General features: G+C 48.8%; 3 protein-coding genes across 6 annotated transcripts in view; all 3 read left to right on the top strand.

Moving 5' to 3' along the window:
- The window catches only part of LOC107383139 (nebulin), a 44938-nt gene extending 30917 nt beyond the window's left edge, over window positions 1-14021 (top strand). Inside the window, exons 40-69 of one of the 3 annotated variants that reach the window (XM_070553510.1) lie at window positions 1-85; window positions 3195-3305; window positions 3418-3528; window positions 3615-3725; window positions 3825-3932; window positions 4006-4116; window positions 4201-4308; window positions 4441-4551; window positions 4671-4781; window positions 6068-6178; window positions 6730-6831; window positions 7763-7867; window positions 7944-8057; window positions 8873-8977; window positions 9046-9150; window positions 9218-9325; window positions 9454-9564; window positions 9705-9818; window positions 9890-10000; window positions 10075-10179; window positions 10249-10353; window positions 10429-10533; window positions 10796-10888; window positions 11050-11142; window positions 11375-11479; window positions 11807-11984; window positions 12332-12424; window positions 12795-12890; window positions 13069-13211; window positions 13302-14021. The exon at window positions 1-85 is cut by the window's left edge and continues 26 nt beyond it. In XM_070553510.1, coding sequence (XP_070409611.1) covers window positions 1-85; window positions 3195-3305; window positions 3418-3528; window positions 3615-3725; window positions 3825-3932; window positions 4006-4116; window positions 4201-4308; window positions 4441-4551; window positions 4671-4781; window positions 6068-6178; window positions 6730-6831; window positions 7763-7867; window positions 7944-8057; window positions 8873-8977; window positions 9046-9150; window positions 9218-9325; window positions 9454-9564; window positions 9705-9818; window positions 9890-10000; window positions 10075-10179; window positions 10249-10353; window positions 10429-10533; window positions 10796-10888; window positions 11050-11142; window positions 11375-11479; window positions 11807-11984; window positions 12332-12424; window positions 12795-12890; window positions 13069-13211; window positions 13302-13478 — 3346 coding nt within the window. In that variant the 3' untranslated portion in view covers window positions 13479-14021. The remainder of the gene's footprint in view (window positions 86-3194; window positions 3306-3417; window positions 3529-3614; window positions 3726-3824; window positions 3933-4005; window positions 4117-4200; window positions 4309-4440; window positions 4552-4670; window positions 4782-6067; window positions 6179-6729; window positions 6832-7762; window positions 7868-7943; window positions 8058-8872; window positions 8978-9045; window positions 9151-9217; window positions 9326-9453; window positions 9565-9704; window positions 9819-9889; window positions 10001-10074; window positions 10180-10248; window positions 10354-10428; window positions 10534-10795; window positions 10889-11049; window positions 11143-11374; window positions 11480-11806; window positions 11985-12331; window positions 12425-12794; window positions 12891-13068; window positions 13212-13301) is intronic. The other 2 variants (XM_070553511.1, XM_070553512.1) reach the window with 2 other exon arrangements.
- Window positions 14022-15655: 1634 nt separating this feature from the next.
- On the top strand, window positions 15656-20367 carry LOC139070739 (translocon-associated protein subunit alpha-like). 2 transcript variants are annotated; one of them, XM_070553516.1, is made up of 10 exons: window positions 15656-15832; window positions 17086-17219; window positions 17299-17392; window positions 17471-17574; window positions 17652-17810; window positions 17906-17982; window positions 18092-18170; window positions 18747-18840; window positions 19097-19111; window positions 20085-20367. In XM_070553516.1, the coding sequence occupies exons 1-10, from the start codon at window positions 15763-15765 to the stop codon at window positions 20150-20152; spliced, it is 894 nt and encodes a 297-aa protein (XP_070409617.1). In that variant the 5' UTR covers window positions 15656-15762; the 3' UTR covers window positions 20153-20367. The 2 variants fall into 2 exon arrangements, with proteins under 2 accessions (XP_070409617.1, XP_070409618.1); XM_070553517.1 differs by lacking the exon at window positions 19097-19111 and having other exon boundaries at window positions 15657-15832.
- A 19-nt stretch (window positions 20368-20386) lies between these two features.
- LOC139070714 (nebulette-like) overlaps window positions 20387-25000 on the top strand; it is a 9515-nt gene continuing 4901 nt past the window's right edge. Inside the window, exons 1-11 of the mRNA XM_070553447.1 lie at window positions 20387-20428; window positions 20696-21286; window positions 21830-21931; window positions 22861-22965; window positions 23042-23155; window positions 23971-24075; window positions 24144-24248; window positions 24316-24423; window positions 24552-24662; window positions 24803-24916; window positions 24988-25000. The exon at window positions 24988-25000 is cut by the window's right edge and continues 98 nt beyond it. Coding sequence (XP_070409548.1) covers window positions 20387-20428; window positions 20696-21286; window positions 21830-21931; window positions 22861-22965; window positions 23042-23155; window positions 23971-24075; window positions 24144-24248; window positions 24316-24423; window positions 24552-24662; window positions 24803-24916; window positions 24988-25000 — 1510 coding nt within the window. The remainder of the gene's footprint in view (window positions 20429-20695; window positions 21287-21829; window positions 21932-22860; window positions 22966-23041; window positions 23156-23970; window positions 24076-24143; window positions 24249-24315; window positions 24424-24551; window positions 24663-24802; window positions 24917-24987) is intronic.

A 25000-nucleotide genomic window follows, 5' to 3' on the forward strand; every position in this document is an offset into this window, starting at 1 on the left:
GGAGGCCAGCAGCTCGCTGTACCACCAGCTGCCCCAGACTCTGGAGACTCAGCGTGTTAAAGAGGTCACGGAGCTGCAGAGCCAGGTGCATCTATTCACATTCACTCATTCATCCAACTTACCCTAACCCCATCACAGCAGTCTGAACACGTTTACTGAGACGTAGCTCCTCCTCTCCCTCTGAAGGGTTCTCCCTCTGAAGGGTTCTCCTCTGAAGGGTTCTCTTTCTGAAGGGTTTTCCTCTGAAGGGTTCTCCCTCTGAAGGGTTCTCCCTCTGAAGGGTTCTCCTCTGAAGGGTTCTCTTTCTGAAGGGTTTTCCTCTGAAGGGTTCTCCCTCTGAAGGGTTCTCCCTCTGAAGGGTTCTCCTCTGAAGGGTTCTCTTTCTGAAGGGTTCTCCCTCTGAAGGGTTCTCTTTCTGAAGGGTTTTCCTCTGAAGGGTTCTCCCTCTGAAGGATTGTCTTTCTGAAACGTTCCCCCCTCTGAAGGGTTCTCCCTCTGAAGGGTTCTCCCTCTGAAGGATTCTCCCTCTGAAGGGTTCTCCCTCTGAAGGGTTCTCCCTCTGAAGGGTTTTCCTCTGAAGGGATTTCTTCTGAAGGGTTCTCCCTCTTAAGGGTTTTCCTGTGAAGGGTTCTCCCTCTGAAAGGTACTCCCTCTGAAGGTTTTTCCTTCTGAAGGGTTCTCCTCTGAAGGGTTGTCCTTTGAAGGGTTCTCCTCTGAAGGGGTTTCCTCTGAAGGGGTTTCCTCTGAATGGTTCTCCTTTGAAGGGTTCTCCCTCTGAAGGGTTCTCCCTCAGAAGGGTTCTCCTCTGAAAGGTTTTTCTCTGAAGGGTTCTCCTCTTAAGGGTTCTCCTCTGAAGGGGTTTCCTTTGAAGGGTTCTCCTCTGAAGGGTTCTCCTCTGAAGGGTATTTCTCTGAAGGGTTCTCCTCTGAAGGGTTCTCCTCTGAATGGTTCTCCTTTGAAGGGTTCTCCTCTGAAAGGTTTTTCTCAGAAGGGTTCTCCTCTGAAGGGTATTTCTCTGAAGGGGTTTCCTCTGAAGGGTTCTCCTCTGAAGGGTTTTCCTCTGAAGGGTTCTCCCTCTGAAGGATTGTCTTTCTGAAACGTTCCCCCTCTGAAGGGTTCTCCCTCGGAAGGGTTCTCCCTCTGAAGGGTTCTCCCTCTGAAGGATTCTCCCTCTGAAGGGTTCTCCCTCTGAAGGGTTCTCCCTCTGAAGGATTCTCCCTCTGAAGGGTTTTCCTCTGAAGGGATTTCTTCTGAAGGGTTCTCCCTCTTAAGGGTTTTCCTGTGAAGGGTTCTCCCTCTGAAAGGTACTCCCTCTGAAGGGTTCTCTTTCTGAAGGATTCTCCCTCTGAAGGGTTCTCCCTCTGAAGGGTTCTCCTTCTGAAGGATTCTCCCTCTGAAGGGTTTTCCTCTGAAGGGATTTCTTATGAAGGGTTCTCCCTCTTAAGGGTTTTCCTGTGAAGGGTTCTCCCTCTGAAAGGTACTCCCTCTGAAGGGTTCTCTTTCTGAAGGGTTCTCCCTCTGAAGGTTTTTCCTTCTGAAGGGTTCTCCTCTGAAGGGTTGTCCTTTGAAGGGTTCTCCTCTGAAGGGGTTTCCTCTGAAGGGGTTTCCTCTGAATGGTTCTCCTTTGAAGGGTTCTCCCTCTGAAGGTTTTTCCTTCTGAAGGGTTCTCCTCTGAAGGGTTGTCCTTTGAAGGGTTCTCCCTCTGAAGGGTTCTCCCTCAGAAGGGTTCTCCTCTGAAAGGTTTTTCTCTGAAGGGTTCTCCTCTTAAGGGTTCTCCTCTGAAGGGGTTTCCTTTGAAGGGTTCTCCTCTGAAGGGTTCTCCTCTGAAGGGTATTTCTCTGAAGGGTTCTCCTCTGAAGGGTTCTCCTCTGAAAGGTTTTTCTCAGAAGGGTTTTCCTCTGAAGGGATTTCTTCTGAAGGTTTCTCCCTCTTAAGGGTTTTCCTGTGAAGGGTTCTCCCTCTGAAAGGTACTCCCTCTGAAGGGTTCTCTTTCTGAAGGGTGCTCCCTCTGAAGGTTTTTCCTTCTGAAGGGTTCTCCTCTGAAGGGTTGTCCTTTGAAAGGTTCTCCTCTGAAGGGGTTTCCTCTGAAGGGTTCGCCTTTGAAGGGTTCTCCCTCTGAAGGTTTTTCCTTCTGAAGGGTTCTCCTCTGAAGGGTTGTCCTTTGAAGGGTTCTCCCTCTGAAGGGTTCTCCCTCAGAAGGGTTCTCCTCTGAAAGGTTTTTCTCTGAAGGGTTCTCCTCTTAAGGGTTCTCCTCTGTAGGGGTTTCCTTTGAAGGGTTCTCCTCTGAAGGGTTCTCCTCTGAAGGGTATTTCTCTGAAGGGTTCTCCTCTGAATGGTTCTCCTTTGAAGGGTTCTCCTCTGAAAGGTTTTTCTCAGAAGGGTTCTCCTCTGAAGGGTATTTCTCTGAAGGGGTTTCCTCTGAAGGGTTCTCCTCTGAAGGGTTTCCTCTGAAGGGTTCTCCTCTGAATGTTTCTCCTTTGAAGGGTTCTCCTCTGAAAGGTTTTTCTCAGAAGGGTTCTCCTTTGAAGGGTTCTCCCTCAGAAGGGTTCTCCTCTGAAGGGTTCTCCGTGTAAAAGAACGTTTATGAATGCTGAACGTTTTGTAACCATTTGTTACAAATCAGTAAATGTACTTTGTCCTTGTGGGCTTCCGTAGAAGGAAACATGGTATCCAGTATGGCGTCGCCCGGAGACTCAGACTCACGTGTTTCAGACGTGATTTTCATGGTTATGTGTTATGAAACCGCGTGGGCATCTTTTAATTAAATTACAACACTTCAGTGAATATTTACAGACTAATGGGAAAAAATAAAACGTTGTGATTAAAAATGTAAGAAAAGGGAGAGAAAATGAACAGGAAAGAGTGCAATCAGTGGATCCTGGGAAAGGCAGAACAGGGAGAGGGAGGTGATGAAGGTCCCACCAAACCTGAACAGGTGAGTTTAAAGGAGTCCATTGATCTCAGGCTCAGGGGGAGAGAGGTCCAGAGTCTGGGGGCCACAGCAGCAGATGATCTGTCACCTTTGACCTTTAGTCTGGTGCTGCACAACCAGTAGGCTTTGGTCACTGGACCTCAGGGACCTGCTGGTTTTTTTTATCCTGCTGCAGCTTTAGAAGCACCAGAAACATCCAGATCAGAGCAAACAGCTCTCTCTTTAGGAAGTTTTCCTGTCTGACTCTCATTTCGTTTCCCAGAACAAATACAAGGAAAATGGGAAGAAGTCCATGTCGTCCAGCTTGTACGCTCAGCTGCCGCAGACAGCCGAGACGGAGCTCGCCGCCAAGATGTCAGACCTGCTGAGCGAGGTGACAGAGACAGATGCATCACGTGTCTTCTCTCAGGACAGAAATGATGACTGTAGATCTTCTGCAGACACACTGAGCTGTCTCCTCGTCTCCGTCTGTCCTCTTCATGCAGAATAAGTACAAGCAGGAGGGCATGAAGAAACTCTCCGAGCCTCTTTACTCTCAGCTGCCTGAAACCTCCCAGACTCAGTTTGCTAAAACCGTCTCTGAGCTGCAGAGCCAGGTGAGAGGAATCTGATCTGATCCAGATGTGAGTCAGAAACATCAGCAGCTCGTTAGCAAAACCAGCTTCGTTTGTCTTTTCTTCAGGTGAGATACAAGGAGGCCAGCAGGAAGGAGGCCAGCAGCTGTTTGTACCATCAGCTGTCAGAAACCCTGACGTCGCAGCACGCGAGACAGGCCACTGGGCTGCAGAGTCAGGTACACACACACACACACACACACACACACACACACACACACACACCCTAACCAATGGAAACAGGGATTGTAAACGTTTCATTGGCTGATGGTGTCCAGGTGAGGTACCAAGAAGGTAAGAAGGATCTGAGCACCAACCTGTACGCTCTGCTGCCTGAGACCGAGGAGACCAAGTTCACCAAAGCCGTCACGGAGCTGCAGAGCGAGGTAAAGGGGCGGAGCCTACATTTAGGTCACTTCCTTCTGCCTGATGATTCCATCGTCTTTCCTTCTGTTTCAGAATAAATACAAGCAGAAGGTCAGACAGGAAGTGAGCAGCAGCGTTTTCCACCAGATGCCCGAAACTAAAGAGATGGAGTTTATGAAACAGATCTCAGATCAGCAGAGTGACGTGAGACGATAGTGATTAGTACGTTATTCCCATAGTTAATCCGGACATTCCCATATCCGTGATCCATTCATGCCTGTGTTTCAGGTGAAGTACAGGAAGGATGTGGAGGACCTGCCCAACAGCCTGTTCTCGCTGCTGCCGGAGACGCTGCAGACCCAGTTTGTTAGAGAGATGGCCGAGACTCACAGCCAGGTGTGTGTGTGTGTGTGTGTGTGTGTGTGTGTGTGTGTTTTATAGGATTAACAGGTAACACCTGCAGTAATCCAGCTGATGGTTTAGGGTCAGGGTCGTCGTCTCACCTGCAGACGTTGGTTTTGTTTGCAGACTAAGTACAAGGAGGCGGGTAAGAAGGAGCTGGAGAAGTGTCTGTACTCGCAGCTCCCCGAGACCAAAGACACCCAACATGCTAAAGAGCAAACACAGCTCTGCAGCCAGGTGGGATTTCAACCGGCAACTCTGATATATAACCTTCATGCTTCTGATCATGGTGTGAGATGTTTGGTTGCAGTGATTAGTCCTACTCCTGCTGAACTTTGTGTCTTGTGATGGTGCAGAGAGCTTACAGAGAAGAAGGGAAGAAGGAGTCCGGTCACAGCTTGTACGCTCAGATGCCGCAGACCATCGAGACCGCCTTCGCCCAGGAAGTCACCAAAGCTCAGAGCGACGTGAGTCTCGTCTGTCCCGCCGTTCCCGTTGAGACGGTTTTTACCCTGCTGGTTAGACGTCAGCTGGTTAGAGGAACATCCCATAATGCTCTCTGCTCAGTCCTCATGGGGTGGGGGTGCTAGTTTGACTGCAGAAGCATGAAGATCAGCAGCAGCTGCTCCACAGCCCGAAGGCTCAGACGCACACCTATGAACACCTGACCTAACATCTGTATGAACACCAGGTTTTCAAATCAAACCAGAAAAAAAGAGCCGGGTGGATCTGTAGCTCCAGGATTAACCAACACACCTGGACCAGAACCAGAACACCGGAGACGTTGGGTCCATCAGGCTGCACGCACATGGACGACGGGAGCTGCATGTTGAGGGTTCTGATGAATAGTTCATGCGTGGCGGCCCAGAGGGGGTAAGGGAACCAGGGCGGAGGGTAAACTGGGTCGCCGCCTGATGCTTTACTGGTTTCGTGTCTCCTGACCGAGCAATGCCACACCAACTGGAGCGTAAAACAGAATCAGCGTCTGCAGAGCTCTGGGAGAACAAAGGCTGACATATTTATCCATCTGCTGGTAAACCAGGAGCAGATTGTTATTTAAGGGTATGTGCTGACGTTTGTTTTCTGTTATGAACATGAGAGACGTTCCTGGACCACCACCCAGCCACCTGCTGGAGGCGGGGCTTTGTCTCAGGTGTCTAGTCACGGACCTTTTCTCTTCCTTCTTATTCTTTACTCCTGCTTCCCCCTCTGTCCTCCTGTCTGTCTGTCCTCCTGTCTGTCTGTCCTCCTGTCTGTCCTCCTGTCTGTCCTCCTGTCTGTCTGTCCTCCTGTCTGTCCTCCTGTCCGTCTGTCCTCCTGTCTGTCTGTCCTCCTGTCTGTCTGTCCTCCTGTCCGTCTGTCCTCCTGTCCGTCTGTCCTCCCGTCTGTCCTCCTGTCCGTCTGTCCTCCTGTCTGTCTGTCCTCCTGTCCGTCTGTCCTCCTGTCTGTCTGTCCTCCTGTCTGTCTGTCCTCCTGTCTGTCCTCCTGTCCGTCTGTCCTCCTGTCTGTCCTCCTGTCTGTCTGTCCTCCTGTCCGTCTGTCCTCCTGTCCGTCTGTCCTCCTGTCCGTCTGTCCTCCTGTCCGTCTGTCCTCCTGTCTGTCCTCCTGTCCGTCTGTCCTCCTGTCTGTCTGTCCTCCTGTCCCTCTGTCCTCCTGTCTGTCTGTCCTCCTGTCCCTCTGTCCTCCTGTCTGTCTGTCCTCCTGTCTGTCTGTCCTCCTGTCCCTCTGTCCTCCTGTCTTCGTCTCTCTGCAGAAGTTCTACAAGGAGAAATATAATCGGGAGAAAGGGAAGTCCAGCTACACCAGCATGGAAACTCTGCCTGAGGTGGAGCATGCCATGGAGGTCAGCAAGAACCAGAGCGAGGTGAACACACACACACACACACACACACACACACACACTCCTGGCTCCGTTTTTATTTGAAACCTTTTCCAGATTCAGCTCATCCAGGGACCTCCAGCTGCTGGAGACTCAGATCCAGAATCACGTTTGCATCTTTAGTGAATTCATGTCGTTCCTAGAATGTCTCGGTCCGTCCCCGAAGCATCGCCACGTCTCCACCGTCCGACTCTGAAGCCAAACGGAGACGGGTATCAGACTCACGGGGCGACGCTCTGGGCATGTTTAGAGGAAACGATCAGGAATTTTCTGAGAACCCTGGAGAACCTTCGGACTCGTCCTCACAGACAGTTCCTGTTCCACCTTCGGAGTCTGGAGGATCACTGCAGCTCAAATGACAGCCAAACACAAAGTTTCTGTTTTCAAATATAAACAATGACAAAATGTGTAAACCAAATCTGTGTTTGCATCTTTATTTTCAGTTCTCCTTTTAAATTAGATGTTGTTTAGATTCTGAACCAATCAGGATATTTTCTCTCCTCCTGTTTTATGTCCCGGATGAAATCTGACCTCAGGTCAGTTACAGGAGGGGTAAAGAGGAGCTCCATCACTACAACGTGGTACCAGACAGACCGGACTTCATCAGCGCCGCCAACGCAGCCAAACTGGCCAGCGATGTGAGTGTGTGTGTGTGTGTGTGTGTGTGTGTGTGTGTGTGTGTGTGTGTGTGTGTGTGTGTGTAGAGACATCCCATTCTCCTGTACATCAGTTTCCATGACGACAGTCGTGTTCACCAGCTGTTCACCAAGAGGAAGTACTGATTAATTATAGAACACGATCTTCTGTTAATAGCAAACTCTGGTTATGTAATGTGTGTGTGTGTGTGTGTGTGTGTGTGTGTGTGTGTGTGTGTGTGTGTGTGTGTGTGTGTGTGTGTGTGACAAATTCATCTTGGACTAAAGCTACATTAGCAAATCTACAAAACAAGCTAGCATAAAACATTTTTCGTGCCTCTGAGCAGCGTTCTAACATCGTGTAGCTTCTTTTATTTGGGAGATATAAAAAGTTAATGAAGCGGTTCTCTCACATTTGTGTAAGAACCTCCTCCAACAACACGTTTCAGACCAAAACCAACCATTGGACCATCCAAGTCTCACCGAACTGCCACACTTCCCCGGGTCCTCCACTCATCACACACTCACGTATGCAGCAGAACACCGCTGCTGTGAGAGGTTCTCCGCTCAGTTATATCTGAGGAGGAGAAACAGCCGGCTGCTACCGCTTCAGCTTTAGGACAAATTACCAGAGTCCCACAAACTAAAGCACCATTTGAAGTCACAGACAACAAAAAATGTTCGTATCTAGAAAACAGCGACCGGTGTTTAGCGCTATCTGGTTTCCTCTGGCATCGCGGGTTTCCGGTTCCGGCAGAAGATTCCCGTGGGGAGGGGTGAGTGTTTGGTGTTTGCGTTTAAAACCTAGCTTGTTCTGCAGATTTGCAAAAGCAGCTTTAACAATAAACTGAACACGTGACCTGATGAGGGGTTGTGGTCCAGATCAGCGGTTCTGGATTATTATATTCACTGAAACTATACCTGTGATTTCCAGGTGGCCTACAAGAGCAACACCCAACAGCCCGTTTACAGCGACAGGTCAGTTCTGACCCGAAACGACATCCTGCACGCCAAAGAGGTTTCCAAACTGGCCAGTCAGGTAAGCACCCAGCATGCACTGGGCTGAAGGCGGGGAGCCACCACCAGATGTTGGCTGTTATTTCTGCTTCCTGCAGGTGAAGTACAGAGAGAGCTTTGAGAGAGGACTAAGGGGACAGAAGCCGTGCTACAACCCTCTGGACTGCCTGTCCTTCAGACACACGCAGGCCGCTGCAGCGCTGGCCAGCCAGGTGGGTCCTGCACCTGCTCACATGGCCTCCACTGCTGCTCGCTCGTGCTCATAGCCCGATGTCGACGCTCTTGTTCACCTGGGTTCCCTTTTCAGTTTGGTTCTAATATTTACTGGGCAGATTAAGATTATCTCAGATTACAGAGGCTGCCCCCCAGCCCAATCTAGCAGTCGACCTGGAATCTCTTTATTAAATATTCCGTATGGCGGGATGAAGAGGTTGCTGCTTGGTCCCACAGGAAGCTTCTGGAGCTTCAGAACGAAGCAAACTGCATCTGCTGGTGCGATGCTCACTTCCAAACGCCTCCCAGACCCAGGCTGTTGTGTGGGCGTAACCATGGCAACCTTTGAGAGGCAAATGAAGTGGGACTGTGGGATGAAAAGCAGCACAAGTTGAAGAGGTTAAGTTCGCACCGACGCTTCAGCTTCTTTCAGAGTTTGCACGCGTTTCCGTGACAACCAAGCCTCTGTCCTTTAAAGGCAAAGTTCAAACACGCAGAAACACGAACGTGAACAAGAGGAGCACACACAGAGCTCTGCTCTCGTCTGGTTTCTGCCCACTCAGCCACTGGAGTTACACAACAGCTGGTCCCACCTTCACCACCACCATCATCATCATCATCATCATCGGCCCAGTTGGCTGGTGCTCAGGAGTTTGGCTCTGGGAGGTTATTAAAGTTCACTCAGAGACATTTTCATTTAGAAGTCAGAAGGAATTATCCATCCTAACCTGGGCTTTGGGGAGTCTGACCTTTGACCCCAGGTGGAAGCTTCTGGGTGCAGCTGCTCTCCCTGATCCCGTCGTGTCTCCTCCAGGTGAAGTATCGGACCAATCAGAACCAGAAGCCTGAGGGGTCCTTGGACCTGCCCAACCTGCTGCAGCTGGAGCACGTTCTGAACGCCAGCAAGCTCCAGAGCAACGTAGGATCACACTCAGGCCTTCAAAATAAAAGTCTGTGGTTCGGATTCTGGTTCCTGTGTGTGTTCAGGTGGAATACAGGAAGAAGTACGAGCAGACGAAGGCTCACTATCACATCGCCGTGGACACGGCGGAACAGCGCCACCATAAGGAGAACGCGGTGCTGCACAGCCAGGTTCTGCTCACACAGGAAGGCTTTAATTTTCTCATTTCCTGCTTTAATGAGCCTCCGCTGGTTTCAGGTGAAGTACAGAGAAGAGTACGAAAAGAACAAAGGTCGCTCTCTGATGGCGTTTGGAGACACTCAGACCTACCAGGTGTTCAGAAAAGCTCAGAAGATCCAGAGTGAGGTAAAAAAAACACATCTGGACCGTTACCACATCTGTCTTCAGCTTCAGGCTGGACAATCGTCCCGCCTCTAGCGGCTGAAGAACCAGCAGGCCGATGCCAGATGTTTTTGTTTACATCCCACTCTCAGAAGGAATATCGGCGCGACTTTGAGGAGACGGTGAAGGGGAAAGCTCTACTGGAGGCGGATCAGACTCCCGGATACCTGACGGCCCGGAACGCCAGCGTCCTGCTGAGTGAGGTGAGGATCGTGCACTGGGAAAATAAAAACATGAAGCAAAAAGTAGAAAATGTTTTTATTTAGCATCAAAATAAAAACCAAACATCTGAAGTAACAAACGGTTTCAGTCTAACTCACCTCCTGCCCTCGCCTCGCTGCAGAAAGAGTACAGGAAGGACCTAGAGGAAGTGAAGGGGCGGGGCTTATCTGGACTGGGGCTGGAGGAAACACCTGAGCTGCTGAGGGTTAAGAAGGCCAGTCAGATCCTGAACCAGGTGAGACCTTCATTAGTTCCTTGCATGTAGCCGCTGAAGAGTCCCAGCGTTCCTCACCGTGTCGCCTGCAGAAGGAATACCGCCGGGATCTGGAGACGGAGATCGTTGGAAAAGGCATGGAGCTGAGCGCTGACGTCCTGGAGATGCAGAGAGCCAAGAGAGCCTCGGAGATCCAGAGTCAGGTACCTGGATCTGCACAGGAAGTGACCATCAGGATGTAGCTAAAGTCCCAGGTGAGAGGATGTTTGTTCCGCAGGTGTCCTACAAGCAGACGGAGCAGCTGAGACAGAATTCCTACGGGACTCTCACCGACACTCCTGAACTGCTCCACGCCTCCTACCTGAAAGACATCTACAGCCAGGTGTGTGGAGCAGACGTCCTCCCAACCCCCAGAGCCTCGTCCTCCTAAAACGCGTCTCTGTGTCCACAGAAGAAGTACAAGGACGAGGCGGAGCGGCTGAGGGGACGCTACAGCCTGCCGTCAGACACTCCCGAGATGGAGCGGGTCCGGGACAACCAGAGACACGTCAGCTCCGTGAGGACACGCATCTGTCCCTCCCTCTGAGCAGAAAGCACCTGTCCTCATAACCAGCTCTCTGTCGCCCCCTAGCTGCGCTACAGCTGGGACTCCAAGCTGATGAGAGGACTGATGGGGACGGTCACAGAGACACCAGAGATCGTCCTCGCCAGAGAGAACGCCAGGAAGATCAGTGACGTACGTGCCACCTGTCTCACCCATCCTACATGTCCTACCTGTCTCACCCATCCTATGTGTCCTAGCTGTCTCACCCTTCTGTTTACTTCCCTGACAGACCCATTAGTCCTTTTCCAAACTACACTAAACCACGTCGGGAGTTTGTTTATCACTTCAGGCTCAAATCCGATCATCTCCAACTGGGTCATTGCCCACCGGGCTGGGGAACGTTTGATCAGAACCAGATGTGTCGTAGAGCAGGTTTACCTCTGGTTCTGTCCAGGTTCGGTACAGAGAGGAGGTGGGTTCTGGCACCGCCGTTGTGGACACACCTGAGATGGAGCGGGTCCGACGTAACCAGGAGAACATCAGCTCAGTGAGTAGAGAGTTAGAAAGGATGGTTCTGTTGGTTCTGGTGAGCAGAAACGACCCGGTTCTGTTAAAGCAACTCAAAACACAACGGATGACCTGTTTGGCTGTCCTACCTGTCTCTCCTCTCCTACCTGTCTCTCCTCTCCTACCTGTCTCACCTGTCAGGTGAAGTACAGGCAGAGTGATGTGAAGCCGGTCAATGTTGGAGTCACTCCAGAGATGGAGAGAGTCAGACAGAACCAGGAGAACATCAGCTCGGCAAGACACACGCACACACACACACACACGCACACACACACACACACGCACACACACATGCACAGTTTTACAAGAATTTATGAGAGCATGATAGAGTTATCTTTCCAGTTTCACAAAGCTCTTGACGTGTGTGTGTGTGTGTGTGTGTGTGTGTGTGTGTGTGTGTGTGTGTGTGTGTGTGTGTGTGTGTGTGTGTGTGTGTGTGTGTGTGTGTGTGTGTGTGTGTGTGCAGGTAAAGTACCAACGTGGCCTGCAGGAGTTGAGGGGGCGGAGCTGCACAGAGCTGGACACACCTGAGTACAGGCGTGTCAGGAGGACACAGGACTCAGTCTCCATGGTAGCGGCGTGGTCGCTATGGCTCCCTGCAGAACTGTGGGAGGAGCTAACATGAGTGACGTGACACCGTGTGAGGGGCTGCTGCACCGAGACTAACACCCCCACCTGAAAACACAGCCACCTGAACTGTGTGTGTGTGTGTGTGTGTTAATGAATAAAACTCCTAAAACTGTTGGTGTGTGTTTTATGTGCTCACTGATCAGATGCACCCCCGAGCTGTGTGTGTGTGTGTGTGTGTGTGTGTGTGTGTGTGTGTGTGTGTGTGTGTGTGTGTGTGTGTGTGTGTGTTTCTACCAGGTTTTTAACATTTCTGTTTTAATTCCATCAGGCGAAGTACCACGAGGATTTTGAGCGAACACGTGGCAGAGGATTCACGCCGGGATTGGATGACCCCGGCATGGAGCGTTACCAGAGAGCCAATCAGATGATCGGAGAGGCGGGATACGGCAGAGGGATGCACCCCCAGGCTGTGGAGATGGACAGACGACCAGGAGGCATCATCGTAGGTCTGTCTCCATGGTGATCATTATTAATACAATAATTACATTTTATTTACTTGTTTATTTTCCGAAGCAATTAAAAAAACCACAGATTACAATTAAATGCTTTAAAATTATTATAAATAATTATTTATGTTGCAGTAAATAATGATGGCTTCTTTATAATTAATTAAATAAATAAATGTTACAGTGAGCAGCTCAGAAACTGTTTAATGGTAAAAACTGCTCGACATAGTCTTCATTCTTAAATATGGTCTCCATGGAAACGGCAACTGAAGTCAGATTATCACATTCGAGGGAAACTAGGACTCTGATTTTTCTAATAAACGTGATTTATCTCCCTCCCTCTGAAGACCTGAGTGTGTGGAGGACAGATCCAGGCTCCATCTTTGACTTTGACCCGGTGGAGGACAACATTCAGTCCAAAAGTCTCCGCAGGATGTCGGGTAGTCCAGCAGATGCTGAATAATCCTGCAGGAGCCACTAACAACCTAAATAAACATCACGTTGTAACACGTTCACTAAAGGTCAGGAGTTCAGTCTGAACACGACCTGATGTCGCCTCTAATGACTGTTTTACTGGTTTTAACACGAATGACTCTCAGTAATCTGATGTTAATCCAGAGTGAGAAGACGGTTAATCTCAGTTTATGTTCATGTTAATGAACTGCTCTTATGCAGGGTTAACACTTGGTAACAGTGTTAGACGGTTTTATTCTCACGATTAAACTCCTGAAGGTGTTTCCTAATCTCAAATGGATGAACAAGCTCTCTCTCTCTCCCCGGTGCTGCCCCCTGCTGGCGGCCGCCTGTCAGAGCGTGCAGGTCGCAGGCTGAGCAGGCAGCACTCGCAGCAGTCGGTCAGCTCTCTGACCTCTGACCTTTGGGACCGCAGCAGCACCGACACCCCCGGTAGCTCCTCTCTTGTTTCAGAGTGAATCACAGATTTAAACACGAGTAATCGGACTAATCCACATATTCTGTCTGCAGGTGTGCTCACAAACTTATCTCACCTGGTTTCACTCACAGAGGGTCGGAATCAAACAGGAAGCACTTCCCAGACTGACTTCCTGTTTGTGTTTGTCTCCAGCTCCCGTCCTCCCCGGAGCGTACCATCATCATCATCATCAGGGCGTCCAGATGCAGCAGCATCCGCCGTATCACGGCTACATGCATCAGACCAGCATGTCGTCGGTCCGATCCGTCACCTCCCCGCCTCACTCGGCCTCCGTGGTACCGGACCGCCCACATCCGGGTTTTCTTTATCTCCCACTGTAGGATTATTGTTGGGATTTCTGACCCGGTCTCTTCATGTCCCTGCAGCGGGTCTACCGAGCGCTGTACGACTACGCCGCTCAGGACCACGATGAGGTCTCCTTCAGAGACGGTGATGTCATCATCAACGCCCAGCCCATTGATGAAGGCTGGATGTACGGCACGGTCCAGAGAACTGGGAAGTCCGGGATGCTGCCAGCGAACTACGTGGAGGTCTGCAACTGAAGAGGAGAGACGTCCCGTCAGTGTTCCCACCACAGGTGGAGGAGGGGGTGTTCTTTACATTTCAGGGTTGGTTATTAAGTCCAGTTTATATGAAGTTCTCAGGTTTTATCTGTCAACAAACCGTCTCACAGATCTAAACCTGGTTTAGCTGAAATGAAAAGAACTCCCCAGACGGCTGAGATTAGGAGATTATCGCAGGTTTTCTTTAAAACGTGAAAAAGAATCCGATTCCAGAAAAGAGAAGCCAGACGGAAGCAAAACGAAGCGTATAAAAGGAGCTTTAGGGATGTCGTTATCATAGAAGTCCTGTGATGTTCCTTACTCGTTCATCATCCTGGTTGTTGGCAGGTACAGGTGATGAAAACTAACACGCCTGCTTCTAACTCGGGAAGGATCCTGACAGGAACTTCACCTAGAATCAGATGCTGGAGTTTTCTCTTGTAGACTAAACTGGATTCATGTGGCGGCTCAGCAGGTTTTATCTGAGTCATCAGCGCCTCCTAGAGGTCAAACAGGGGAACAGTTACAGTAAAACTAAACTTGGGCTAAAGTCAGGCTTTCGTGTGCACCGTAAAACTCAAACTGCAGAGAAAAGATCAAATCTGGACTTTTTATTACATCAAATTTGATGCTTTTGTCGTTTTTCTCTGCAGCTTTAATCAGGAATAAAATCAGCCATGAATAATATATTCTGATGCATCCTGGAGAACATTAGTACCAACATGTACCTGTGTAATAATTATGAAATATTTAGCTTTCAGGCTGAGGTTTATGTTTCAGGAAATAATCCGTGTGAGTCTGCATATGCAGTCCCGGAGGTCAGAGGTCAGACTATCACCAGACTTTTACCTGAAGAGTTTGCTTCTTCATTTGGACGAGTTAATCACAACAAATCTAAAACTCTTGTGTGTTTGGGTTGAGAAGTCATTAAGTCATGTGACCGAAGGAGGAGATGGGCGTGGAGGAGGGAGAGGGAGCGTTTTATGTTCAGGTGAGTTTAGATTTCCAGTAAATAGACCGATCCCAGGTTGAGTCTGAACCAGCCGCTTCACTAACTCACTGTGTCTGATTTTTAAACGTCTCAGTAACAAACGGACTGAAGTGTGTGTGAGCACATCCACCTGTACCTGCAGAGTATTTTGATACGCGGGCTCCGTCTACGCCTTGGAAAGACGTATTTAACTCTTGTGTGTTTCCAGTAAGTCGTGTTTTTGCTGTGTTTGTTGCATCAGAATAAATCATCACTATTTCTTATTCTAGCAGGAAATGTTACAGTATTTTATTTTATTTTATTTTTGGCTCACTGAAAATAGATGCAACAGAAAAAGTTGAACTGATTATTCATGTGTTTATTTGATGTGTTGATTTTTGACTTTTATCTTATTTAGTTTGTATTTTGACACAAATAAACATTTTATTTACATTTGATTTAATGTATCACTCAGATTATGTTGTTTTGTCAGAACTTCAGTGTTTTCCATGTGATTAAAAACAAATAAACCACAACAAAGAAGTTTTTCTTAGTGAATACATTTGTTATCAGCCGTTTGCTGAAGTTTCTTCATCAGACACTTTTAATCCTGTAAGTTTAAAAATAAGATGCGTTTGCATCAAGGTGAATTTTCTTGTGTCTTTTTAATCTTTGGCTGCTGTTTTGGTGTTCAGAGTGGCTCTCGTCCAGCCGTCATGGTAAAAAGTCATGTTATCACCAAATAAATGGCTTTCAGCTTCTTCATAAAACACAAACATCAACAAAAACACATCAGTAAAGTCTTGAATAAACATCACTGATTATTAAACAAATAACATCTGGGATCACGTATTAAAACCAAATAAAAAAGTATTCACGACCACAGTTATAATATATAATAAAGTAATAGAAAAAATCCCTGAGACGTTCTGTTTGACTAAGTCAGGGTTTTACATCCGGGTTTTTTCATGATTTGATTTTAGATTATTTTACTTTAGTATTGGAGTTTAGCGTTTCTTATTCTACATTATGTACGTACTACTTATATTACACTGTAATAAAATACCTTGTTTTAAGAATTGCAGCGTTTTAACTCGTGCTGGGTGTGAACCATCCCTGCAACACTGCGTTGCTGCTGCGCTACCAAGCATAAACATGAACGGCAGGCGGCAGCAGCACGCCGCTGGTTTGCCTAAGCTATTGACTTAAGGAAGCAGAAGAAGAAGTTATAACGGAAGTGCTACTGGGGGCTAACCCTAACAGCTAGGCTGTCTGACCGACACTGAATGAGAAAACACTGATTTCGACTTGAAAATGATGAATTTTCTGCCTAAACTGCTGCTGCTAGTCCTCTTAGCCTTCCCTGCCACTCTTCTCATCAAAGGTAACTTTCTAAAATGACTACATATTACATTTAAACGCTAGTGTAGCTTATTGTTTGGAGTTAGCGGCTATGCTAACAAGCTGTGAAGGCCGAGCTCAGTTTAACATGTGAGCTTAAACACACATTTACGCAAAACGCCTTTGGTAAATATACACATTTGTGTTTTGACACAAACATATTATTGTCCTAATTAACTGTTATGTTTTATAGTTTAGCATGTTTTCGTATTAATTTGTACAGAAATCTGTTCTAAATTAGACTGACGTGTCCTTACAGCTATGTTAGCTGTTAGCCTGGAAGCTAAGCTCAGGACCTCTCTTAGGGGTAAAACGGTTAAAATCATTACATGAAGGTAAAGTGACCCTTTCGCTCTGTTTGAACATGAAACTGTCCGCCTGCCTTGTTGATCTTAGGTAGCTAAACACGCTCCTGTTAGAAGGGTTGAGCAGGATGAAGATAACATTCAGTTTGAAATGATGTTGATTCCTTTTTTTTAAATGAACTTTTATTGAACATTTGAAAAACGAACAAAAGCGACTACATTTCAAAATTCGTTAGCAGAATGGCATTACAGAGTAGCTCCGAAGTTCGTGTTCATGCCAACTTGCATTTTGTAGATACAATTCAACTTGGTATAGCAAGAAGACAATAAACAAACTCCGGTTTCCCCCACAGATCACAACATGCCCTATAGGTTATAAATTGTAAGTCCCTTTGGATAAAAGCGTCTGCTAAATAAATAAACATGAACATTATTAACGGAAATAATGTTAGCAGCGTTTTATTTTGGTTGCCTGCAGTCAGGCCTGGACTCTTATTTTTACATTTTTGGGGAAAACGGTTGTTTGTTCACTAGTCTGAGGTGATTTGGTTCCCAGATGAACATCTCGTGTGTTTCCGGCTGTTGTCTCAGTTTGGTCTCAGTGACACATCATCTTATTTAGTAATTAAACCCTTTCAGATACATGGCCACCTGTCCTCATCAGACCCGCTTCCTTCTCCTGAGGGTTTTGTTTCTTCTCTGGTGTGTTTTGGTACCAAAGCCAGTCTCTAAAACCGGACGCGTCGTGTTTCTGTCAGAACAAACGCGGTCGACACCGGCGTGACCTGGCGAACGATAACAATCCTGCATCTGCAGGTTTTTCTCTGAAAAACGTAGAACAACAACAGAACTGTTGAGCGTCAGTCTGGGACGCTCGGACTCGACTGATGCAGCTGGAGTTTGTGATGTCGCGTGTTACGCTCGCCTTCAGCTCCGGTGGCGGGCGCCCAGGATCTGACTGAGGATGAGGAGGCCGAGGCTGTGGATGAAGATGTGGTGGAGGATGTAACGGCTGAGGACGAGGACGATGAAGCTGAAGTGGAGGATGATGACAACACGGAGCTGGTGAGTGATGTCATGGCGGTTACGGGTGGTGATCACCAGCAGCTGGTTGGTCAGAATAAGAATGGTTTTATTTGTTTAGACGGAGGAGAAAGACGAGGAGGAGGAGGCGTTGGTCGGAGAGGTGAAGGCTTCGCCCAACGCCGACACCACCATCTTGTTCGTTAAAGGAGAAGGTTGCTGGCGCCTTTCTTCTTGTTTCTGAGTCAGAACCGACTTCTGGACCTCAAACTCACCTTTCTGTGTCCCTGCAGATTTTCCCGCCAACAACATCGTGAAGTTCCTGCTCGGCTTCACTAACAAAGGCTCCGAGAACTTCGTGGTGGAGTCTCTGGATGCGTCGTTCCGTTATCCGCAGGTTCAATCAAACCCAAACCGTGTCTGGTAGAGAACAAGCTCTGACCCGGTGTGACCCGGTTCTGTTCGTCCCCTCAGGATTATCAGTTCTACATCCAGAACTTCACGGCTCTGCAGCTCGGCACCGTGGTTCCTCCGGGCAGACAGGCCACCTTCGAGTACTCGTTCATCCCCGCAGAACCGATGGGGGGGCGGCCGTTTGGACTCGTCATCAACCTGAACTACAAAGATGGCAGCGTGAGGGCAGAGCTTGTCTGGTGTTGGAATCATTGAACCCAAATCCGGTTCTGGAGGGAAAACCTCAGATTTTTCTTTTTACTCGTCTCCTGCAGGGAAACGTCTTCCAGGACGCCGCGTTCAACCAGACCGTCACCATCACGGAGCGGGAGGACGGCCTGGATGGAGAAACGTGAGCGTCCACGCCTCCATGTTGTCCTCAGAACTCCAGTTTTACAGAATTATTCAAATCACAGAACTCCAGATTTGATCTCCACTTTAGTTCTCCTCCTCCTCCTCAGCATCTTCATGTACGTCTTCCTCCTGGGCCTCGGGCTGCTCGTCGTCGTCGGTCTTCATCAGCTGCTGGAGTCTAGGAAGGTGGGACACGTCATTTTGTTTCTGACCAGTTTAATCCAGATTATCTCTCGTTTAGCTCGTTTTTAATGTTTCTCTCCTCAGATTAAACAACAATGTCTGAATGAATCGTTCAGCTTTACAATCCAACAGACTTCATTAATCTGAGATAAAACAGGAAGTGTTTGACATTCTGATGATGTCATCGCTCCAAACTGTTGACCTTTAGCTCCCAACAACCTTACAGGCGATGTGATGTGATGGTTACGCGCTCGTCCTGCTGAAGACGCAGCATTGCGGTTTGTGGATCTGTAGATCGATCAGATGCTGTCCTGCTTACCTCACGGAGGATGATGATGATGATGATGAAGGCTGTAGCTGATCAGGAAGCTTCCAGCAGCTACAGTTCCCAGGTCCTCCACATCTCTCCTGCTCAGGTGTTTTCACCTGGATGTTGGCTTTAAGTGAGGCTAATGCTAGCTCACTTCCTGTCTGGTTCTGGCCGAGCTCGCGTTGACGGAACCCACGGAGAAGAGCTGGATTTAACTTCCAGGTTCTGTTTTTCCCACGAGTGTTTAACAGGAAGTTATTTGTTTACAGAGGAGGCGTCCGGCTCCTAAGGTGGAAATGGGAACGTCGAGCCACAACGATGTGGACATGAGCTGGATCCCTCAGGAAACGCTCAACCAGATCAGTACGTACTCACCCTGAGGTCCTTCCTGAGCTCCAGCTGTTCTTCCTCACCTAAATGGTCCAGATTCCTGATTTTCCTTCTTTCTGTCGAGGATTCGGGAATTTCAAACCTGATTCCCGCTTTAAATCCAATCAAACCCTCAAACGTTCTCCTGAGTGTGATGTTTGTTTCTTCTTCCTGCTCACTTGTGTCAGAACGACCTTTAACCTCTACTGATCTCTGTTTCTCTTCCTGTCCCGCTTTCCTGCTTCTTCAGTGCAGAGTCGCAGAGGTGAGGCGTGTGTGTGTGTGTGTGAGAGTGAGTGAATGAATGTATGAGTGTGTGTGTGTGAGAGTGAGTGAATGAATGTATGAGTGTGTGTGAGAGTGAGTGAGTGAATGAATGTATGTGTGTGTGTGAGAGTGAGTGAGTGAATGAATGTATGTGTGTGTGTGTGTGTGTGTGAGAGTGAGTGAGTGAATGAATGTATGTGTGTGTGTGAGAGTGAGTGAGTGAATGAATGTATGTGTGTGTGTGAGAGTGAGTGAGTGAATGAATGTATGTGTGTGTGTGAGAGTGAGTGAGTGAATGAATGTATGTGTGTGTGTGAGAGTGAGTGAGTGAATGAATGTATGTGTGTGTGTGTGTGTGAGAGTGAGTGAGTGAATGAATGTATGTGTGTGTGAGAGTGAGTGAGTGAATGAATGTATGTGTGTGTGTGAGAGTGAGTGAGTGAATGAATGTAGGGTGTGTGTAAGAGTGAGTGAGTGAGTGAATGAATGTATGTGTGTGTGTGTGTGTGTGTGTGTGTGAGAGTGAGTGAGTGAATGAATCCAGATTTCGTCTCTATAATCTGATGAAAACAGAATTAGCAGCTTTAGTGTCAGAACATCTGGACCAGACAGATGTGGGATTCTCTGGAGGTTTCTTCCTGTTAAAAGGGAGTTTTCCTCTCCACTGTCGCTATATGCTTGCTTAGTATGAGGATTGCTGTATAGTCACTGACACTAGTCAGTGACTCGATGCAACCTGCTGGGTTCCTTATATAGGAAACATTATTTCTGATTGGCTTAATGAACTGACCTGAACTGGAAGTGCCTTGAGACGACTCTTGTCGTGATTTGGCGCTTTATAAATAAACTTGAATTGAATTGAATGTTGTCTGCAAACATCCCATAATGTGGTGGCCTGGCTGGTTCAGGAGCCGTGACTGAAGCCGTCTGCATCACGTGACGCTAACGGACGTTCTCCTCTCGTTCTCCAGATAAAGCGTCTCCTAGGAGATCTCCTCGCAAAAGGAACCAGAAACGTTCCGCCGGCTCAGACGAGTGACGCCGCGGCGCAACGGCGGAGGCCCTTCATCGCAGGAGGACCGTGAGCTCCACCTGCTGAGAAACTTTCACCAGTGCCAAGCTCAGCGGTTGCTGGTTCGATTCCTGCTTAGAACTGGATCTGTAGCTCCAGGATTAACCAACACACCTGGACCAGAACCAGAACGTTGGGTCCATCAGGCTGCACGCACATGGACGACGGGAGCTGCATGTTGAGGGTTCTGTTGAATAGTTCATGCGTGGCGGCCCAGAGGGGGTAAGGGAACCAGGGCGGAGGGTAAACTGGGTCGCCGCCTGATGCTTTACTGGTTTCGTGTCTCCTGACCGAGCAATGCCACACCAACTGGAGCGTAAAACAGAATCAGCGTCTGCAGAGCTCTGGGAGAACAAAGGCTGACATATTTATCCATCTGCTGGTAAACCAGGAGCAGATTGTTATTTAAGGGTATGTGCTGACGTTTGTTTTCTGTTATGAACATGAGAGACGTTCCTGGACCACCACCCAGCCACCTGCTGGAGGCGGGGCTTTGTCTCAGGTGTCTAGTCACGGACCTTTTCTCTTCCTTCTTATTCTTTACTCCTGCTTCCCCCTCTGTCCTCCTGTCTGTCTGTCCTCCTGTCTGTCCTCCTGTCTGTCTGTCCTCCTGTCTGTCCTCCTGTCTGTCTGTCCTCCTGTCTGTCCTCCTGTCCGTCTGTCCTCCTGTCTGTCCTCCTGTCTGTCTGTCCTCCTGTCCGTCTGTCCTCCTGTCTGTCCTCCTGTCTGTCTGTCCTCCTGTCTGTCTGTCCTCCTGTCCGTCTGTCCTCCTGTCTGTCTGTCCTCCTGTCCGTCTGTCCTCCTGTCTGTCCTCCTGTCCCTCTGTCCTCCTGTCCCTCTGTCCTCCTGTCTGTCTGTCCTCCTGTCTGTCTGTCCTCCTGTCTGTCTGTCCTCCTGTCTGTCTGTCCTCCTGTCTGTCCTCCTGTCTGTCTGTCCTCCTGTCTGTCTGTCCTCCTGTCCCTCTGTCCTCCTGTCTTCGTCTCTCTGCAGAAGTTCTACAAGGAGAAATATAATCGGGAGAAAGGGAAGTCCAGCTACACCAGCATGGAAACTCTGCCTGAGGTGGAGCATGCCATGGAGGTCAGCAAGAACCAGAGCGAGGTGAACACACACACACACACACACACACACTCCTGGCTCCGTTTTTATTTGAAACCTTTTCCAGATTCAGCTCATCCAGGGACCTCCAGCTGCTGGAGACTCAGATCCAGAATCACGTTTGCATCTTTAGTGAATTCATGTCGTTCCTAGAATGTCTCGGTCCGTCCCCGAAGCATCGCCACGTCTCCACCGTCCGACTCTGAAGCCAAACGGAGACGGGTATCAGACTCACGGGGCGACGCTCTGGGCATGTTTAGAGGAAACGATCAGGAATTTTCTGAGAACCCTGGAGAACCTTCGGACTCGTCCTCACAGACAGTTCCTGTTCCACCGTCGGAGTCTGGAGGATCACTGCAGCTCAAATGACAGCCAAACACAAAGTTTCTGTTTTCAAATATAAACAATGACTAAATGTGTAAACCAAATCTGTGTTTGCATCTTTATTTTCAGTTCTCCTTTTAAATTAGATGTTGTTTAGATTCTGAACCAATCAGGATATTTTCTCTCCTCCTGTTTTATGTCCCGGATGAAATCTGACCTCAGGTCAGTTACAGGAGGGGTAAAGAGGAGCTCCATCACTACAACGTGGTACCAGACAGACCGGACTTCATCAGCGCCGCCAACGCAGCCAAACTGGCCAGCGATGTGAGTGTGTGTGTGTGTGTGTGTGTGTGTGTGTGTGTGTGTGTGTGTGTGTGTGTGTGTGTGTAGAGACATCCCATTCTCCTGTACATCAGTTTCCATGACGACAGTCGTGTTCACCAGCTGTTCACCAAGAGGAAGTACTGATTAATTATAGAACACGATCTTCTGTTAATAGCAAACTCTGGTTATGTAATGTGTGTGTGTGTGTGTGTGTGTGTGTGTGTGTGTGTGTGTGTGTGTGTGTGTGTGTGTGTGTGTGTGACAAATTCATCTTGGACTAAAGCTACATTAGCAAATCTACAAAACAAGCTAGCATAAAACATTTTTCGTGCCTCTGAGCAGCGTTCTAACATCGTGTAGCTTCTTTTATTTGGGAGATATAAAAAGTTAATGAAGCGGTTCTCTCACATTTGTGTAAGAACCTCCTCCAACAACACGTTTCAGACCAAAACCAACCATTGGACCATCCAAGTCTCACCGAACTGCCACACTTCCCCGGGTCCTCCACTCATCACACACTCACGTATGCAGCAGAACACCGCTGCTGTGAGAGGTTCTCCGCTCAGTTATATCTGAGGAGGAGAAACAGCCGGCTGCTACCGCTTCAGCTTTAGGACAAATTACCAGAGTCCCACAAACTAAAGCACCATTTGAAGTCACAGACAACAAAAAATGTTCGTATCTAGAAAACAGCGACCGGTGTTTAGCGCTATCTGGTTTCCTCTGGCATCGCGGGTTTCCGGTTCCGGCAGAAGATTCCCGTGGGGAGGGGTGAGTGTTTGGTGTTTGCGTTTAAAACCTAGCTTGTTCTGCAGATTTGCAAAAGCAGCTTTAACAATAAACTGAACACGTGACCTGATGAGGGGTTGTGGTCCAGATCAGCGGTTCTGGATTATTATATTCACTGAAACTATACCTGTGATTTCCAGGTGGCCTACAAGAGCAACACCCAACAGCCCGTTTACAGCGACAGGTCAGTTCTGACCCGAAACGACATCCTGCACGCCAAAGAGGTTTCCAAACTGGCCAGTCAGGTAAGCACCCAGCATGCACTGGGCTGAAGGCGGGGAGCCACCACCAGATGTTGGCTGTTATTTCTGCTTCCTGCAGGTGAAGTACAGAGAGAGCTTTGAGAGAGGACTAAGGGGACAGAAGCCGTGCTACAACCCTCTGGACTGCCTGTCCTTCAGACACACGCAGGCCGCTGCAGCGCTGGCCAGCCAGGTGGGTCCTGCACCTGCTCACATGGCCTCCACTGCTGCTCGCTCGTGCTCATAGCCCGATGTCGACGCTCTTGTTCACCTGGGTTCCCTTTTCAGTTTGGTTCTAATATTTACTGGGCAGATTAAGATTATCTCAGATTACAGAGGCTGCCCCCCAGCCCAATCTAGCAGTCGACCTGGAATCTCTTTATTAAATATTCCGTATGGCGGGATGAAGAGGTTGCTGCTTGGTCCCACAGGAAGCTTCTGGAGCTTCAGAACGAAGCAAACTGCATCTGCTGGTGCGATGCTCACTTCCAAACGCCTCCCAGACCCAGGCTGTTGTGTGGGCGTAACCATGGCAACCTTTGAGAGGCAAATGAAGTGGGACTGTGGGATGAAAAGCAGCACAAGTTGAAGAGGTTAAGTTCGCACCGACGCGTCAGCTTCTTTCAGAGTTTGCACGCGTTTCCGTGACAACCAAGCCTCTGTCCTTTAAAGGCAAAGTTCAAACACGCAGAAACACGAACGTGAACAAGAGGAGCACACACAGAGCTCTGCTCTCGTCTGGTTTCTGCCCACTCAGCCACTGGAGTTACACAACAGCTGGTCCCACCTTCACCACCACCATCATCATCATCATCATCATCGGCCCAGTTGGCTGGTGCTCAGGAGTTTGGCTCTGGGAGGTTATTAAAGTTCACTCAGAGACATTTTCATTTAGAAGTCAGAAGGAATTATCCATCCTAACCTGGGCTTTGGGGAGTCTGACCTTTGACCCCAGGTGGAACCTTCTGGGTGCAGCTGCTCTCCCTGATCCCGTCGTGTCTCCTCCAGGTGAAGTATCGGACCAATCAGAACCAGAAGCCTGAGGGGTCCTTGGACCTGCCCAACCTGCTGCAGCTGGAGCACGTTCTGAACGCCAGCAAGCTCCAGAGCAACGTAGGATCACACTCAGGCCTTCAAAATAAAAGTCTGTGGTTCGGATTCTGGTTCCTGTGTGTGTTCAGGTGGAATACAGGAAGAAGTACGAGCAGACGAAGGCTCACTATCTCATCGCCGTGGACACGGCGGAACAGCGCCACCATAAGGAGAACGCGGTGCTGCACAGCCAGGTTCTGCTCACACAGGAAGGCTTTAATTTTCTCATTTCCTGCTTTAATGAGCCTCCGCTGGTTTCAGGTGAAGTACAGAGAAGAGTACGAGAAGAACAAAGGTCGCTCTCTGATGGCGTTTGGAGACACTCAGACCTACCAGGTGTTCAGAAAAGCTCAGAAGATCCAGAGTGAGGTAAAAAAAACACATCTGGACCGTTACCACATCTGTCTTCAGCTTCAGGCTGGACAATCGTCCCGCCTCTAGCGGCTGAAGAACCAGCAGGCCGATGCCAGATGTTTTTGTTTACATCCCACTCTCAGAAGGAATATCGGCGCGACTTTGAGGAGACGGTGAAGGGGAAAGCTCTACTGGAGGCGGATCAGACTCCCGGATACCTGACGGCCCGGAACGCCAGCGTCCTGCTGAGTGAGGTGAGGATCGTGCACTGGGAAAATAAAAACATGAAGCAAAAAGTAGAAAATGTTTTTATTTAGCATCAAAATAAAAACCAAACATCTGAAGTAACAAACGGTTTCAGTCTAACTCACCTCCTGCCCTCGCCTCGCTGCAGAAAGAGTACAGGAAGGACCTAGAGGAAGTGAAGGGGCGGGGCTTATCTGGACTGGGGCTGGAGGAAACACCTGAGCTGCTGAGGGTTAAGAAGGCCAGTCAGATCCTGAACCAGGTGAGACCTTCATTAGTTCCTTGCATGTAGCCGCTGAAGAGTCCCGGCGTTCCTCACCGTGTCGCCTGCAGAAGGAATACCGCC

This window comes from Nothobranchius furzeri, chromosome 7, assembly GCF_043380555.1.
Source record: "Nothobranchius furzeri strain GRZ-AD chromosome 7, NfurGRZ-RIMD1, whole genome shotgun sequence".
NCBI classification, from domain to species: domain Eukaryota; kingdom Metazoa; phylum Chordata; class Actinopteri; order Cyprinodontiformes; family Nothobranchiidae; genus Nothobranchius; species Nothobranchius furzeri.